The sequence below is a fragment of the Pleurodeles waltl genome, chromosome 1_1 (assembly GCF_031143425.1).
Source record: "Pleurodeles waltl isolate 20211129_DDA chromosome 1_1, aPleWal1.hap1.20221129, whole genome shotgun sequence".
Taxonomy (NCBI): domain Eukaryota; kingdom Metazoa; phylum Chordata; class Amphibia; order Caudata; family Salamandridae; genus Pleurodeles; species Pleurodeles waltl.
The window spans coordinates 950,714,055-950,733,287 of record NC_090436.1 but is presented as its reverse complement, the minus strand read 5'-3'; the positions used below and the strand labels follow the sequence as shown (position 1 = coordinate 950,733,287).

The window sequence follows — 19,233 nt, the reverse complement described above, 5'->3', positions numbered from 1 at the left end:
TCTCCTGGGGTTGCATTGTTATAAAGGTTAATGATGACTAGGTGAGTCTTATGATCCAAGTTACCCTCTATCATTTGGTAGTATGAGCTTGTAAATTTCATCTCTAGGTTTTTTAGTCGCAACTTGTTAGAGATATATGTACATAGACCCCCTTTTGGTCTACCATGCCTGGACTGAACAGCTGGTGTGTGAAATGTTTTATAACCATTAATGTGAAGAGGACTCAATAACCATGTCTCTTGAAGACATATACATGAATATTCTTCTATAAAGTTCACCCAATTCTCATTATCTATCTTATTGGTTAGACCTGCAATGTTCCAGAACAGTAGAGCAAACTCCACTTTCTGTTTAGGGATGACATATTGGTCCATTGGTGTACAGAGAGGTAAGACGTCGCCAGATGGCTGTGATATATTTCTGGGGGCACTGCTCTGGGTTGGATGGAATTGGGACCTATTTACTATAGGATCTATTGTATAAGATGTATATTCTTTGTTTGAAGCCTGCCCTGGTTTATGTTCTGTCTGGGCTAGTTCGTCTGGAGGGACTGTCTGATTCTTATTGAGTCAATCTATGTCTTCTAAGGCCGTAAGGGGGTGGAATCTGTTGCGCCCTATAGGTAAATCTGATGTTTTTAAAGTTACTCTTACTGGTTGTGGGCTTTTGGGGTTATTTCCCGCTGATCTTTGATAGAAAAAACCTAAGGGTAGTAGTGAAATTCCTTGGGGAGTGGCTTGTGTGGCTCCTATTTCGTGGATAAGTTTGTCCACTAAATTTGGTGACCTAAATGAGAGGACCACGCAGTCACCTTCCAGCACTTTCTTACTGCTGCCTATCCACTTAACTCTCCTGACCATTTTTATATTGTCAAAGAGGGGCCCAACCATACCTGAGCCCAGACGGACTGCTATCCAATTGAGGGCCTTATTTCTCAGAGTCGTCCATGATTCTATCTGCTGATTGCCTAGCGATGGAACGTTAGCCAAGACCACTACGTAGGGTGTGACCTCTGGAGGGAGATGTAATAAATCACTTGGACAATGTAATATATTTAGGGGTTTGGTCCTATTAAATGGTTTCCTCACTGAGTTTACGTAGGGTTGAGTAGTCATAGTCCTCGATGAGCTGTTGCCTACTCTCTTAGCTAATCTATAGTTTGAATCTATTTGATCAGAGAGAGGGTCATGAACTGTAGCAGCAGGGGGTAAAGGCCGGGAAGTTTGATTCGAGTCAAAAACTGGTGGCTGCAATAATGTCTTTCTCAGGGGATCTACATTCGGGCGTATATTGTTTATCCCATTTTGCAAGAGAATTGGGAGTTGTTTTCCTGATTTTTCCTGATCTAAGATCTGAGATGGTATATTAGGATCCTTTATTACGTGGTGTAAATCTTTCTGTTGTATAACCTTTATTAGTTCTAGACCTTCCTCAAGTTTATTCTCCACTCCCTTTAGGCGCTCCAGAATAGAATCCAGAGTGAGGCCTATAGATGATTTCAGAGTGTTTACTAACTCATGTAGATTAATAAGGAGTGGTCTAGTCGTGTGTCCTACGTTATTTGACGGTTTCTTTCGGGATGGTTTCTTAGATTGTTTTAAAATTGGAGTAGTTGTTGTGCCTAAAACTGGGAGTTTATTAGGATTCTTATCATCCAAACCCACCTCCAGTTTCCTTGGTCGTTTGGCCTCAGGGGAAATTTCGTCCAAGGAGTAGATTAAATTAGAGGTGTCTTTAATACATCCGTTAGTATACCTTGGTTCTAAGCTCTTATTGCCTTGTTCACTCTGTAAGGAGTTGTTATGCGGTTCTGCAGATTCTATTGGTTCAGGGGAGTGGTCTCTAGACCTCATCATTTTCTCTTCAACAGTAGCAATTTGTTTATCTAACATTCCCATCGCCCCTGAGATATATTTTAATATAGATGTACTATCTTTTAAGTTATTTGATTTGGAGTGCTTCCTCTTACCCATATTTTTGTATGGAGACGGAAATCCCTGTCTAAGTAATGAGGGAGAGGGAAAAATGAGATAGGTTAATCCGCTTCAAATGACTTCGCTGCGCTATCCTGGTTCTACAGATCTTCGCAGGGCGGGGGGGAACCCGAGGCTGCTGTTTTTGAAATAAGACTACTTTCGGGTTCTTACCCCCTGATTTTGGACTGCTAAACTAGACCAAAACCAAAAGACAGTGAGCCCTGGGGGGCAAGAACCCAAAATTAAAGAGGGGTGGCCCAGCCCAGCCTCTTCCTGGCGATGACGGGCGAAGGACGGGCCCGCCCTTGGCCCGGGCTTTGCCCGGGCGCGTCCCGCGCTGCGGGCGCGCTGCTGTATTGTTAAAGGGCCTCCCGCCCAATGAGAAGAGTCCCGAGATTGTTAAAGGGCTCCTGCCCCTGTCAGTATCACTCTGCGCGTCCCGCGGCTGCGGGCGCGCTGCTGTATTGTTAAAGGGCCTCCCGCCCAATGAGAAGAGTCCCGAGATTGTTAAAGGGCTCCTGCCCCTGTCAGTATCACTCTGCGCGTCCCGCGGCTGCAGGCGCGCTGCTGTATTGTTAAAGGGCCCCCCGCCCAATGAGAAGAGTCCCATGAATAGTATTAAATGTTGTTATTGTCCCTATGGATTTCAGTGGTTTTGTAATGGGGAATTATAATATGTTTTTGTTTTTACTCATGTAATGACACCCTGACTAAACCTGCAGACATGCCACATTGATAATGATACTCCCTTTATTGTGATATTGCATCTAGTATAGGTGGGGAATTTGGAAATGGGCTTAGGGCTTCCTGGGGGTGTAAACTCTTCTGAGATTGTCAACAAAGGTGCTTCAATGTACCTGATTGTATATAATTTGTAATTAATGTATAGTATTTAATAGTGTCTCTGTAAAAAATACAATTTTCCTTTTTTAAAGAAAAGGCACTGTCTGGACAATGATTTAGTGTGTGTGTTGTTGTTTAGTACCTGTGAGCTGGGGGTACTCGCCCACAGCACCTCCCCTGAGTAGTCCTTAGGCTTCTCTAATTTACTACATTTAGAGAATCAAGTGATACAATTGGGTGCTTGGTTCACAGTAAAGAGAAATGTGTGGATTTATTATTGTGAAGGAATCAAATCCTTCACAACTAGTAAACTATGGTTTTATTTTGTTTTTTCTTTTTTTACAATAATCATGCCTATTTTGTTGGATTCAGAGAATGGGCAGATGTCTGCCTGTCAGCCATAACTCTATATCAGAGGATCACATACACAGCATACAATCTGCAGTCTGAAGGTGTATTGTAAACGGGAACACTTGTGTTAACATTTTTTATGTTCTTAATTCTTTCACCGAAGGACCTAATTTAAGAAATCCTCACTCCATGTTTATATAAAATACATTGTTGGTGAACAGTTTTGTAGGATTTAATCCTTGAGCAAAGGATTTTAAATCTGTTAAGTCGAAAAAAGCCTCATCGCTCTGCTAATTTGTGTAAATATGTCCTTTACTATAATTAAATAGGTCCTGCAGCACTTTTTTCTTTGCAAAATAATCACTGTCCCTTCACCCACGCAAATGTGATTATTTCATGCCTTTTCCCACCCTAACCTACACCAGGTATGCCCTGCACTTTACAGTGCAGCTGTACATGTACTGTTATGATTGAAAATACATTACAATTGGTAATGAAAGAATGACAGATTTTCCCAGTATTTGCAGTAGGCACACTGGGGGTGCCTGACTACCAAAGTCCATGCCCTATTCCCCTGATTGGGAAATAGATGCACAAAAAAAGTTGTGAATTGGCCCCGTAAAGCTTTGCTTCGATTACTAGTGTAGCCTTAGAGTATGTTGGAAAAAACTGCATCCACATGTTTTAGAAAATGTAAATAAGACTTTAAGATACTAAGAATGGTTTCTAAGTTTTAGTTTTTCTCTTATTATTCTAGGTGGATCCTGGCTCATGTTGTGCTGTCTTTGGGTTGGGTGGAATTGGACTTTCTACTGTGTTGGGCTGCAAAGCTGCTGGAGCGTCCAGAATCATTGGAATTGACATTAACAAGGGCAAGTTTAAAAAGGCAAGAGAGTTTGGGGCCACCGAGTGCATCAACCCTCATGACTACACTAAGCCCATCCAGGAAGTGCTGATTGAAATGACCGGTGGAGAAGGAGTGGATTATTCATTTGAATGTGTTGGAAATGTTGACACAATGGTATGGCTTACAGCCATACAAAATACTGTTTGAAACTAAGATGTTCAACATTTTTCTCAAAATAATTGTCTTTTAGGATATAGAATTATAGATGGGCAACTATGAATGTTTCTCACTTAGAGTTTCTGAGAGGCTGCATATAGACCAGGCTTCTCCAACCAGTAGCTCGTGAGCTACTGGTGGCTCTCCAGGTTCCTGTCAGTAGCTCTCCTGAGTGCAGTCCAGTCTACTAAATTGAACACTTTTGCTTGTCTGAATTAATATGTCTATCACAATTTAAAAGCTTGTATTCAAGACAAAATGTTGTGTCTATTTGGAATTCCTAAGCTGATGTTTGGAGAATAAAAAAGGATGCATTTGAAAAATATATTATATTTCAGTGATAAATTATTTGGTGTTGGGGAGACGTATTACTAATATCATTACCTTAGCCTCACTCTCCACCTCCTCCTATCTACCTATCTCTCTATCTATCTATTTCTCTATCTATCGATTTCTCTATCTATCTATTTTCTCTATCTATTTCTCTATCTCTCCCCCCCTTCCTGCCACCCCCTCTATTACCTATCTTCCTATCCTCTCACTCTACCTCTCACCCTCACCCACCTCTACAACCCCCCCTATCTTCACAACCCTACTCCTATCTTTCTCCCTAATCTCCTAAACCTCCTAACACTCACCCCCCTCCACCCTTAAACCCCCCTCCCCAGCTCTTCTCACTCTACCTGTCCCCCCCCTCCCTCGCGCTTTCCCGCCGCGACCTCCTGCACGCCCCCGCCCCCCAGCTCCCAATCGCCCCCAGCTGACCCCTCCCCCCCCTCCTACCTCATATGGCGGCCGCTGCGTGACAGTGGTAGCGACCCTTGACCCAAGGGTAGGTCGCTCCCCCTGCCGCTGCAGCTCCTCCAACTCCTCCAGGTTCCTGAGACCCACCTCACAGTAAGTACCCCCCACCTCCCAGCCCCTCGCTCTGCCCCACGCTACTCACCCTCTCTCCTGCTCCTGCTTCTTTTCTTCTTTTCTTCTTCTCTGTTCTTCCTCCTCGCTCCTCGTCTGTAATCTTCTTCTGTACTCTTCTTTTCCCCGTCTTCTCTCTTCTTCTGTGTGCTTCTCAGCCTCTCCTGTCGCCTCTCTTCTTCCTCATCTTCTTCTGTGGTCTTCTGCCTTCTGTTCTTCGTTTTCTGTATCTTCCTCTGTGTTCTTCTGTGTTCTTCTGTGTTCTTCTGTGTTCTTCTGTTCTTCCGGTCTTCTGTTCTTCCGGTCTTCTGTTCTTCTGTTCTTCCGGACTTCTGCTCTTCTGTTCTTCCGGTCTTCTGCTCTTCTGTCTTCTGTCTTCTATCTTCTGCCTTCGGCTCTTCTGCCTCCTCCGTCTTCTTCTCCCCGTGCCTGCCCTCCTGCTCCTGCCTCATCCCCCTCCCTCACTCGCCTCCCCCTCTCTATCACCCCTATCTAACCCGTTCGCCATCTACCTCCCTCACTCCTCCTTTCTACCTATCTCTCTAGCTCTCTATCCCACTATCTAACTCCCTCACTCTCCACCTCCTCCTATCTACCTATCTCTCTATCTATCTATTTCTCTATCTATCGACTTCTCTATCTATCTATTTTCTCTATCTATTTCTCTATCTCTCCCCCCCTTCCCGCCACCCCCTCTATTACCTATCTTCCTATCCTCTCACTCTACCTCTCACCCTCACCCACCTCTACAACCCCCCCTCCCCTATCTTCACAACCCTACTCCTATCTTTCTCCCTAATCTCCTAAACCTCCTAACACTCACCCCCCTCCACCCTTAAACCCCCCTCCCCCAGCTCTTCTCACTCTACCTGTCCCCCCTCCCTCGCGCTTTCCCGCCGCGACCTCCTGCACGCCCCCGCCCCCCAGCTCCCATTCGCCCCCAGCTGACCCCCCCCTCCTTCCTCATATGGCGGCCGCTGCGCGACAGTGGTAGCAACCCTTGACCCAAGGGTAGGTCGCTGCCGCTGCAGCTCCTCCAGCTCCCTGAGTTCCTGAGACCCACCTCACAGTAAGTACCCCCCACCTCCCAGCCCCTCGCTCTGTCCCACGCTACTCACCCTCTCTCCTGCTCCTGCTTCTTTTCTTCTTCTCTGTTCTTCCTCCTCGCTCCTCGTCTGTAATCTACTTCTGTACTCTTCTTTTCCCCGTCTTCTCTCTTCTTCTGTGTGCTTCTCAGCCTCTCCTGTCGCCTCTCTTCTTCCTCATCTTCTTCTGTGGTCTTCTGCCTTCTGTTCTTTGTTTTCTGTATCTTCCTCTGTGTTCTTCTGTGTTCTTCTGTGTTCTTCTGTTCTTCCGGTCTTCTGTTCTTCTGTTCTTCCGGTCTTCTGCTCTTCTGCTCTTCTGTTCTTCCGGTCTTCTGCTCTTCTGTCTTCTGTCTTCTATCTTCTGCCTTCGGCTCTTCTGCCTCCTCCGTCTTCTTCTCCCCGCGCCTGCCCTCCTGCTCCTGCCTCATCCCCCTCCCTCACTCGCCTCCCCCTCTCTATCACCCCTATCTAACCCGTTCGCCATCTACCTCCCTCACTCCTCCTTTCTACCTATCTCTCTATCTCTCTATCCCACTATCTAACTCCCTCACTCTCCACCTCCTCCTATCTACCTATCTCTCTATCTATCTATTTCTCTATCGATTTCTCTATCTATCTATTTTCTCTATCTATTTCTCTATCTCTCCCCCCCTTCCCGCCACCCCCTCTATTACCTATCTTCCTATCCTCTCACTCTACCTCTCACCCTCACCCACCTCTACAACCCCCCTCCCCTATCTTCACAACCCTACTCCTATCTTTCTCCCTAATCTCCTAAACCTCCTAACACTCACCCCCCTCCACCCTTAAACCCCCTCCCCCAGCTCTTCTCACTCTACCTGTCCCACCGCGACCTCCTGCACGCCCCCGCCCCCAGCTCCCATTCAACCCCAGCTGACCCCTCCCCCCCCCCTACCTCATATGGCGGCCGCTGCGCGACCGCGCCGCTGGCGCACCAGAGGCACCCCCATCTGCGCCCGTCCGTGCCTGGCCCGCGCCCAGCGCCACGACCCCTGGTCCCCAGCTCTCCCAAGCCCCGCTGATCCGCTACGACCCCACCACCCTCCACGCCCTCAACCCAGGACGCTCCAACACCTGCTTCCAAGCTCACCCCAAACGCACCCATGGACCCTTCGCCTGCAACTCCTGCAAACGCATCTTCCACCACGCAACTACCACGACCACAAGCCCACGCACCATCAACCACCTCAAGTGCATCCTGGTCAACGCTCGTTCCGTCCACAAGCACGCCGTTGAACTCTGGGACCTCCTGGACTCCACAGCCCCGGACGTCGCCTTCATCACGGAGACCTGGATGAACGCCTCCTCTGCTCCAGACATCGCCACCGCCATCCCCGAAGGCTACAAGATCTCCAAATAAGACCGCACCAACCAAGTAGGAGGAGGTATCGCCATCGTCTTCAAAGACTCCATCAGCGTCACCACCTCCACCGAAGACACCCCTCTCGCCGCTGAACACCTGCATTTTCAGATTCGCACCGACCCAAGGACCACCCTCAGAGGATCCCTCGTCTACCGTCCTCCCGGACCGCTCGCCCCTTTCAGCAACGCCATCGCCGACTTCATCTCCCCGCACGCCCTCGCCTCACAGGACTACATCCTCCTAGGCGACCTCAACTTTCATCTGGAACAAAACAACGACCCCAACACCACCACCCTGCTCGACAACCTCGCCAACCTCGGCCTCAAACAACTGGTGAACACCGCCACCCACATCGCCGGACACACGCTTGACCCTATCTTCTCCGCCAGCAAACACGTCTTCTTCAGCCACACCTCCGCTCTACACTGGACCGACCACAGCTGTGTCCACTTCACATTCCGACACGAGACCCGCCACCTCCGCACTCAACCCATCCAGCGTCGACAGTGGAACAAGATCCCCGAAGAGCAACTCTTCTCAGCACTCGCCGCCAACCAACCCACCCTCACCACCGACCCCAACGACGCAGCCCTCAACCTCACAAACTGGATCTCCAACTGCGCAGACAACCTTGCTCCCATCAAACGCACGCATCGACAGACCAACACCAAAAAACCTCTCTGGTTCTCTGACACCCTCAAAGAATCGAAGAAAACTTGTCGCACCCTCGAGAAGGCCTGGCGCAAGGACCACACCACGGACAACATGACCGCCCTCAAGAATGCTACCCGCAAACACCACCGCCTGATCCGCGCTGCTAAAAAGAACTTTTTCACCGACAGACTGGAAAAAAACAGCCACAACAGCAGAGAACTCTTCAGCATCGTCAAGGAGTTCTCCAACCCCAACGGCAACGCCGTCACGCCCTCACAGGATCTGTGCGAATCCCTCGCCACTTTCTTCCATCGCAAGATCAGCGACCTCCACGACAGCTTCGGACAACAGAACCAACATAACACCACCGAACCCGCACCCCCGGCCATTACCCTCAACAACTGGACCCACATCAACACTGAAGAAACCAAATCCATCATGAACTCTATCCACTCCGGCGCCCCTTCGGACCCCTGTCCGCACCTCCAGACCGTCATCAACTCTTCTTTTTCTTCTGCTAGCTTCCCCGAGTGCTGGAAACACGCCAAAGTCAACGCCTACTAAAGAAACCTACGGCTGACCCGAGCGACCTGAAAAACTTCCGCCCCATCTCTCTTCTGCCTTTCCCAGCCAAGGTTATAGAGAAGACCGTCAACAAACAGCTGACCACCTTCCTGGAAAACAACAACCTGCTCGACCCTTCACAAACCGGATTCCGAACCAACCACAGCATGGAAACCGCCCTCATCTCAGTCACTGACGACATCAGAACCCTGATGGACAACGGTGAAACAGTCGCCCTCATTCTCCTCGACCTCTCTGCTGCCTTCGACACCGTCTGTCACCGCACCCTAATCACCCGCCTCCGCTCCACCGGGATCCAAGGCCAGGCCCTGGACTGGATCGCCTCCTTCGTCTCAAACCGTTCCCAAAGAGTTTACCTCCCTCCGTTTCGCTCAGAACCCACCGAGATCATCTGCGGCGTCCCACAAGGCTCATCGCTCAACCCGACACTCTTCAATGTCTACATGAGCCTCCTCGCCAACATCGTTCGCAAGCACGACATCATCATCACCTCCTACGCCGACGACACCCAACTTATACTCTCCCTCACCAAGGACCCCGCCAGCGCCAAGACCAACCTACAAGAGGGTATGAAGGACGTCGCAGATTGGATGAGGCTCAGCCGCCTAAAGCTGAACTCTGAAAAACGGAAGTCCTCATCCTCGGCAACACCCCGTCCGCCTGGGACGACTCCTGGTGGCCCACGGCTCTCAGCACCGCACCGACCCCCACAGACCACGCCGGTAACCTCGGCTTCATCTTGGACCCTCTTCTCACCATGACCAAGCAAGTCAAGGCTGTGTCCTCCGCCTGCTTCCTCACCCTCCGCATGCTCCGCAAGATCTTCCGCTGGATCCCCGCCGACACTAGAAAAACCGTGACCCCCGCCCTCGTCACGAGCCGCCTGGACTACGGCAACACCCTCTACGCCGGGACCACAGCCAAACTCCAAAATCGCCTGCAACGCATTCAAAACGCATCGCCACGCCTCATCCTCAACGTACCCCGCAACAGCCACATCTCCGCTCACCTGAGACACCTGCATTGGCTCCCAGTCAGCAAAAGGATCACCTTTCGACTTCTCACCCACGCACACAAAGCCCTCCACATCAAGGGACCGGAATACCTCAACCGACGCCTCAGCTTCTACGTCCCCACCCGCCTCCTCCGTTCCTCTGGTCTCGCACTCGCTGCCGTCCCTCGCATCCGCCGCTCCACGGCGGGTGGGAGATCTTTTTCCTTCCTGGCGGCCAAGACCTGGAACTCCCTCCCCACCAGCCTCAGGACCACCCAGGACCACTCCACTTTCCGGAGACTCCTAAAAACCTGGCTATTCGAGCAGCAGTAACCCCCCCCCTTTCCCCTAGCGCCTTGAGACCCACACGGGTGAGTAGCTCGCTTTATAAATGTTAATGATTTGATTTAGTGTCAGGGATGTTGTTGCTATGAGTGTTGGGTAGTACCCATGTAAAGGCATGCCAAATTGACAAATCCATTTTTATGTAACTGCTGGCAACCCTGCCTGATGTTCTAAGGTGATAACTGATGCTAGTCTTGCATAGGGTGACCACTAATGTAATCTTGTCTGATGTGGTGACTATTCTAACACTACAATATTAATAATACATGTAGCTCATAATGATTTTCATTGAACATAAGTAGCTTTTACTAGTATTAAGGTTGGAAACCCCTGATATAGACAATGAGAAACAATGAGAGCTAGACTTGAGTTGTATATGGCGTCACTCAGAACACCAAAGTGAAAAATATCTCTCTAATTTATTTAATCCATATATAATTCTATAGTGTATTTACACCCCTCCCCACCAAAAGAAATCTGTTCCAGCTTCCAACATATACTCAGATTCAAAGTAGTAATGGGGGAAGTCCTGTATAACATTTAAACAAAAAGTTTAAAAAAAATTAGCTTCCTACCACCCACTTCACATTCTCTGAAAAAACCCTTCCCTTCCTTAATCCAAATAGAATAAAAAAAATACCTGGCCTCCTGCCACTCTGAATTTTTTTCAATTTTCTTTTTTTATAGAAACAACAGACATTTGAGGGGAGGAGATACTGCTGGTGTTGCGGGTACTCTTTACTGGAGCTATTGTCCACCTAAACTTGGGAACTATTTACAGTTCTCTGCTTCTTTTTTGCAGAATTTTGTGCAGCACTCTAACCCTGAAAGTGTATTGTTTTGATTTATACTGGATGCTCCCTTTTGTCTGGGCAAAGCTAAACCTCTCGGAAGAGCTATAATGATAGCGAAAAACTTGTGAGAGATTGCTTTCATTCATTCGAGGTTGGCTTGGATGGTGTTTTACCAATTTAATGCTGTAATACTGTGTCTATAGTGATAAAAGGCTTTAATCATTTTATAGCTCGGCGTGAATAGCACTCTGTTAATCTTATGCTTAAAGACTTTGTTGCAGAAATGGCAAAGACTTTGCCTATCTAGCTAAGGGGGTATGGCACAATGCTAATCCTATGCAAAAACATTTTGCTAGAAAAACAAACATTTGAGGTGAGCAGATTCAGAGTGTCGCTGGTCTCCACCCACCTGGGAACTACTCAGAGTTCTCTGCTTCTTTTTTTGCATGATTAATGCACCCCTCTAACTCTGAAAGGATATTGTTTTGATATATATTATATATTCACTGAAAAAAACAAAGTTTACAGGAACGTTATAGTTAAAAGGTAAAATAAAAAAAACATAGAAATTCATTTAAAAAAACAAAGATTACAGGGACCTTATAGTTAGGCTCCCATTTTGAACATGCAAAACCATAGAAATTCACCTGTTATAGTTAGGTACCTCTAGTAACTATAACTTGTGCCCTAAGTGAATCTATAACTTGCGCCCCCACCATGCACAGTAATCTAATCAATATTTTTACTGCAGATGTTACAGTGACATTATCAATGATGTTATCAAAGATGTCATGAGTGCTGTAATTTGTGGGGTAATTGGCAATGCATGGCGAGGGTGTGAGTTATAGTTAGCTTAGATAATTCTGACGATAACAGGTGAATTTCTATGGTTTCATACATTTGAAATTTGAGCTTGACTATAACGTACCTGTAACCTTTGGTTTTTTAAGTGAATTTCTATGTTCTTTTTAATTCTGTTTCTTAACTATAATGTCCCTGTAACCTTTGTTTTTTTCAGTGAATTTCTATGGTTTCTTTTTACTGTATAGTAATTTTCATTACTATACGTTAATTCAACCACTGCCGCGCATGGCCTGAGGCCAACCCCTCTAACCACCCAACCCCGTGCTGTGCATGGCTCCCTGGTTGTGCACGGTGGGAGTTGCTGGGGCTATTCTCTCTTGGTGTGAGAATAGGTGTGAGATGGTGTATCCGGGGGTAAGTGAGTGTCTGTCTGGGTGTGAGTGGGTGCATCAGTGTCTTAGTGGGTGTGTCAGTTTCTGTGTTGGTCTGTGAGTGAGTGAGTGTGTGAGAGTTTCAGTTGGTCTGTGAGTGGGTGCGTGAGAGTGAGTGGGTCAGTGAGTGGGTGTGTAAGTGTCTTGAGTGGATCTGTGAGTGGGTGCGTAAGGGTCTGAGTGGGTGTGTGAGTAGTTGAAAGATTGAAAAAGATAAATTCACACAGAGAGAGAAAGAGAGGGGAGGGAGAGAGATAGAGAGTTTTTTAGGCTTTGATGGATGATATACTTGGAATTAGATATTTCCTGACAAATTGAAAAGAAAGATGTATTTGTCAATTAAAAAGAGTGAGATCACCTTTTATTATAAACCTTCAACTTTTGATGTTGAAAACAAACTAAAGTGGGGAATGACCATAGACACACATGGAGTAGAACTCTCAACTTTCTGTTAGGTCTGTGACCTTAACCATTATGCCACAGGTGACTTCTGATGTGCAGTCATTGCATGGAGAGACCATTGCAATGACTATCTCTCTCTCTCTCGCTCTCTCACACTCTCTCTCCTCAATCCCATTATGGATGGAAGAGAGATTGAGAGAGAGTGACAGGATCGTGGGGGGAGCCTCCAGGCCCCCGTTGTCCGAGCCAGCTCCCCGCGTCCTGTGGGAGTCGCCATTGCTCCCACAAGCAGGAAGCTGCTTTAAGTAACAGCTCCCTGCATGTGGAAGCAATGTTTTCATCTATCTTCCCCACGTGCAGATTTGCGTGCAGGGAAGAAATACGAAAACTCTGTTTTTTGCAGAAAGCGGACGCTCCCACCAAGCAAAAGCAAACAGCTGTGCCCTGGGGTTAGGAACCCTGGGGCATACCAGGAGCTGGCTCTGGGGGTGGTGGTCCCCAGGGCCATCTGTGGTTCCTCGAGGAGGGCTGTGCGGCTCCTCTCTAAATTTACATTTAGTCCCGGAATGGTGGTGGTCCCCGAGGCTGCAGGGGTCTGAAACTGACCCCCTTCCTATTTTTTGTTTTCAACTTTGCCCCAGGGAGGTGGCGGTACCCGGAGCTGCAGGGGGACCGCAAGGGCCTACGCATTGAAATAGAATGTGTGCCCCAGGAAGATGGTGGTCCCTGGGGCTGCAGGAGAGGGGGGGTGCGTTGCCCCCACATTGAAATAGAATGTGTGCCCTAGGGAGGTGGTGGTCCCCGGGGTTACGGGGGGCTGAGTGGCTCCCACACATTTGTTTTGAATGTGTGCCCCGGGGAGGCGGTGGTCCTCGTGGCTGTTGGGCGAGCCAGACACCCCCCATTTTTTATTTGATTAGAGCCCCGGGAGGTGGCTGTCCCCTGGACTGCAGGGGGACCGCAGGTCCCACCCAGATTCAAAATATAAATCCCCCCCCTGGAACCTGGCCCACCCGGGGGCTGTATTTAAAGCAGGCGCAGGAACCCACGCTTTTTTTTTTAAACAATTGTGCGGCTTCGCAGATCAGCTGCAACTCCAGACGAAATCGTTTAAAAAAAAATTATTTTTTGGTCTGTGGGGGTCCTTCTGGGACCCCAGCACCAGAGCTATGGGGTCAGGGTCTCTCTATACCGGCCCTTTTTCTAATTTTTTTAAAACTCTTTTTATGGGACTTGGCTGAAGCAAGTCCCAACATGGCTGCCAGCACTTCGTTGTTGAAGGGTTGGCAGCCAATCAGATCGCAATACTAGATCAGGAATGTTCACTGAGCCTTCGCCTCCCTATATATATATACAAATTTGGATTTTCTTTAATTTCTCAAAAATCACTGAACGGATTTATACCAGAGAACAAAAAGGGCTTTTTCTGTACCAACAGCTTTCTGCCAAATTTGGTGTAAGTCAGTCCAGTAGTTTGGGTTCTATTGCTATTCTTAACCCTAGTGGAAAAATGAATGGGGAAAACACATTTTGGGACCCCACTTTTCCTCGGCCCCCGCTAGACAGATAACCCCGAAACTTTCCAGACAGCAGCTGAAGTGAGCGTCGTATTTTTGGGGAAATTTCTAGAAGATTCATCAAGATATATATATATAAGATTTCAGACCTCATAGGTCCTAATAGGGCATTCAGCCCTATTTGTATGTCTGTGCCCTTACCGGTTTATCGTTTAGAAAATCTGGTCAATCTAGGGGACATCCACCAGTTTTTGTCACATGACGCACATTATTCGCACTCTTCTTTTATGTCGCTGACCTTTCTTCTTTGTAGGTTTATACACACTATCGTCAAATCTACTCAGTCAATTCATACTCTTTAACTGCCATACCTGCAAAATGTACTGGGCAGAAGCACTGAGTCTCTGTACCTACACACAAAAAACTACCTCTCTGCTGGGAGATTTTTAAAATTCTTTGTGTTGCCGACTTTCTCTTCATGGACTACTCCCAGATCCTTTTGTTGTATTTGCTATGCTCAGTACAAATAATACAAAGTAAACACTTTTATTTTACATTTGTGCATATCGTCACATGGCAACCAGACCACTGAATAATAACGAATCAATAAAATAACGTTCCAAATATTAGCTTCAAGTCACACACAAAGCAAAGTAAAGAACATGGGATTGTGAGGAGTCCTTTCACTTATTCCATGCCATTAAAGGTGCTTTTAACTTCTGCGAACTGAATGTTGTTTTTAGCTTGCTTCAGTCGGTATTTATCCGCATGAACCTAGCTGGGCCACAGTTTTAGTAATCACGAGCGCGCGCATAAACCCTGCATGTGGGATCAGCCTTTTATGTGTGAACTCTTTTCAAGAGCCAAGATCCTGCTCCTACAAGTAGCTAGGTGCTTCTCTTCCCTGAACTCGTTTAGGATCAGCTAAGGACTTCTGACCACTTGAGTCATTACAGTAAACTTAGTAAAACACTTACAGGCAGATGCTACATAAGACTTGGTTCCCTTTTTGATGCTAATTCCATTCCCGAACACATGGGCCAGTGGAACATTCTCACTACCATCTACCCCATTCATGAAGCTGTTGTCCTGTATTTTAAAAAGATTTAAAATATAGCACTCTGCACTCGGGGTTGGGTGTAACTGGTTCAATTCTCTCTTGCATAATTACAGCAGAATTACTCGTAATTATGCATATTATGTGAGAAGCATAAGCCATCATTTATGCCCTCTCGCATTCAAAATTGTCCTGACAATACATTTCGTTCTAAGAAAGTAGCATAAAATGCTACAGGACATGAGCAGCAGTAGGATTTTTGCCCCAAATTACTCTTAGTTACTTAAGCATACGTAATCGCGTAATTTTGTATTGCAAGAGTAATGCATAATTACTGAAGTTAATTTGATTACTCTGGCATAATTAACATTTGACCCAGGCCCACTCTGCATGTGTCCTATTTTTGTGAATCTTTTTGTGTAGACTGTTGGTGTGCTTCTAAAACAATATTCCAATCCACTAGCAATATACAGTATCTCTGGATAGAAAAACTAGATTGTAAATGTTTCATAATTACAAATTAGCCAGTTGGTTTTAACTGTATCACCTGCTCATTCCCTAAGATCGTAATGGGAGAGCCAGAGTTGCTGTTCTTCGAACTGGGGGACCAGGTTCCAGTCTTTGTGTTGGCTCAAAATCCTATCTTGGTTTACTTGTGTTACGGTTAAGGGGAACCTGGCTAGGATGTTCTGACTGAACGGTTCCCATTGGAGCAGGGTCAACTGTTTTTCATATTACTGGGCCCAAACTGAGATGGCCTGGTGTGCAAAATAATGAGGGACTGAAATGCGGCCACAGTAATTACTAGTGGCAGAGATTGATTTAAGTTTTCAATTCATCACTTTTTTATATGCTTCACTTAAACTTAGTTGTATCATGAGCCTTCTACCCAGCCTCTCGTGCATCTAAATGTTACTTTATGCTTTGTATATAGGCCATCAGCTTTTCTTCATTTTTGAGCCATGATGTTAAGAGAGGGTTTTGGAAGAATTATTTTTCTCCATGATACTTGGATTGGTTTGGCCATTAAGTTTGGGATTTTTCAATTTTGAGTATTAGCCTCACTAATCTCTCATTCTGCATTAGCTTTAAAGTAGTTTATGAAGATTTTAAAGAGGACGGGCAAATGGGAAGTCAGTTTAGGGTAATGTTATTGTCTTCCAAATGTTCAATATAGTTAACACAAAGAGTTATAGAAGCTACTTTCTGTTTTGTACATGTTCAAGGATTTGATTTCGCAACTTTGTGGAAGATGCTGAATTTGCACCACACGCATTCATCCAGACAAGCCAAGCCTACACTGCAACCAAGCCAAGCTTAAACTCAAACCTGATAAGCCTTAAACTGTTGACCCTTAGAAATCCCAGGAGCTAAACGCTCTTCAAAGGGGTTTTTGTTATGGTGCATGCTTGAACTCTGTCATTCAGCAAGCAAGGGACACACGTCTGGGTATACCATGCACATTTAGGGTATCCCATTTAGAAAAGAAAAAAGTGCTAGGTGAATTGCTTATATTATTCCCTTTAATCTCAGCCTTTGTTAGTCATTCCTGGCCATATTCAAGTCTGTCCTTCTTTGCTCTCAGTGCCATTCCACACAGCAAACAGCCCTTTGCGACTTAGACTCTGTGATGCTTTAGTAGGAACAGTCCAGCCCGTACTGCTATGTCACGTCCCTTCTACATAAGACCACACGCAATAATTGACTTGTTTAGGCCTTGTTAGGTCTCTTCAGTGGATTCTACTTGACTTCTGTGACACAATGAGCACGAGACCCCGGTATGGACTTTTTTTGTTTTTTTCTGAGTGAGATATGCTACAAGTATACCCAGTCCTGATCCAAGCAAATCAAAGATATCCTCAGCATAGCACAAAGTTTATCCAGCTGTCAAATGTGAAACAAAGCTCTTTTTTGCAAATATGGCTTTGCGAGAGGTACCATCAGTGGATCACCCCATCTGGGACATTCTACAAAAAAACACTTAGATTCTACAGAGAATCCTGGCCTCTTAAGGAAAACACTCATTACAACAACAAAAAACAAATCTAAACTGCTTAAGATTTCAGTATTAACCAGCCCAGGACCGCTTCATCTCGTACATGGGAGTTTGTATTTTATTGCACACCGGCATTTCCCACTTCTTTGACCTCCCTGAAAGCATTCGTCCATGTAACAACTTGCTTCATCACAGACCTCCAAAAATATAACCAAATGACCCAAAAGTGTTCACACTGTACTGAATATGAAAGCACGGCATCAATTTGTTCAAGATCTGTTGCATTATATTAAGGGTGTCACCATCAAGACCCCACCTACCAAGACAACAAACCCAGCATCTAGGCTGTTCTACATACATCCATGCACTGACTTTGTTAGAAACTCCAAATAGAAGACTTGTAAACGGGCTATCATACAAGTTCTAGAACAACTTGTCCCTCTCTATTAGTCTGGTGCAGTCCTATATCAATTTCGGGGGAAAAAACAAGCATTTGCAATGCAATGGGTCGAGTTAGAGCTATTAGCATTGTAAATTCCTAACTAGAGTTTTTTTGTCACATAAATTGAAAATGAAAAGTTAAACAATCGACATTGGCGAGCAGATTCAAAGCGCCAAGGCTGCCATGAGCATGAGAGCGAAGGAGACACACAAAAAGATAAAGAAGTTTGCGCGCAGTCAAACGTTTCCGCAATCGTGCAATTATCCATGTAACATGGGCAATCTGCAACGCAGTAACAAAACTGCCCCAAGAAGGGACAAATACAAAGCATTTACCAGTGACGATGAAGGATTTTTGAAAGGCAAGCCCATGATTGAGTGAAACTGAAGAGCGTGCAGTTGGCATGGTTAAAAGCCCACAATACTTACAACAGGTCAAAGTGCTTGCGTGCTCAACCTAAAAACGTGAGGCACTTCTTATACAACTTTTCCTCTACATTGCAGATGGTGCACTACTCAGCTAAAGTTCACCAAGTCATAGCAATGAAGGTCAATGTCCTCGACCTAGGACTGGCCATTTGCTCATCCCACTCCACATAACAGGACAAGTTCAAACCCTGCCATTGCAAATCAAGTTTTTCCGCATTTTTAATGTAATTCAGCAACCCTATGATTGTGCCCGTATTGTTTTTTTTTTTTTTTTTTTGCTGTTTGCAGTATCCTTTGCGTTTCCAGGTCGGGTCCATTTTTCACAAAGGCGTTAAAGTAAAAATGCAAACACCTGCCTTTGACCGATAGGTTGATTTGTTCATATATTTAGAGTTGTAGTGTCCTTTTCCTTTGTTGGCTGCTTTGCCATAGCTTGCCCTACCTACTCCTCGAGCTAATTTATTTTGACATTTCAACTGACATTTTACATGCTAGTCTGGTAGGCACGTTTTGAATTGTACTATTTGTCAGTTGTTTTGGTCCCTGGTTTTTTGTTTAGTTTCTTTTTGAGAATAATAGCTTGATTATGTCGACTTAGAAGGCTTCAATACTTTTTCTTGGTTGGACACCTCTTGTGGTTTCGGCAGCATTAAACGTAGTCTGAAGTATGTCTTGGTTACTGTGGGGCCTGAATGGATTTTAATTGTGCATTTTTCCATGGTAGAGAGAGAGAGAGAGAGAGAGGATAATCTGCAATGGGTTCGTTAGATCTCTTATTGTACTTATAGGTTTCTTTCTTATACTTGAACCATCTGGGCTCTTGGGTGGCCAGATATATGTATACCCTTAACATAGCATTTGAGTGAAATGTGGGGCATTCATGTTCTCTACTGACGCTTCTTCTGGTGTTGCCTCAGGTCTGTGCACTAATGAGCTAAACTCTACCTTAATAGCAGCCTGTTCTGAGGATTCATTTTCCAATCGGGGGTGGTAAGGTCACTGGCTTGATAAAGAGTATTGTTATATAATGGGATATTTATAGATCAGGAGGGGGAACAACAATTCTAGGGAAAAATAAACAGCACTATTGTGCCCCTTTAATCCTTGACATTTTACCAAGCTTATTTACAAATCCATCACCTAATTCCGTTCTTTCCACTTATGCAC

At 45.9% G+C, this 19,233-nt stretch overlaps 1 protein-coding gene across 2 annotated transcripts in view; it reads left to right on the top strand.

Moving 5' to 3' along the window:
• Positions 1 to 19,233, top strand: part of LOC138289792 (alcohol dehydrogenase 1-like) — a 324,764-nt gene that overhangs the window by 177,672 nt on the left and 127,859 nt on the right. For both annotated transcript variants that reach the window (XM_069230197.1, XM_069230198.1), the window contains one exon: positions 3,928 to 4,191. In XM_069230197.1, the coding sequence (XP_069086298.1) occupies positions 3,928 to 4,191 (264 nt within the window). The remainder of the gene's footprint in view (positions 1 to 3,927; positions 4,192 to 19,233) is intronic.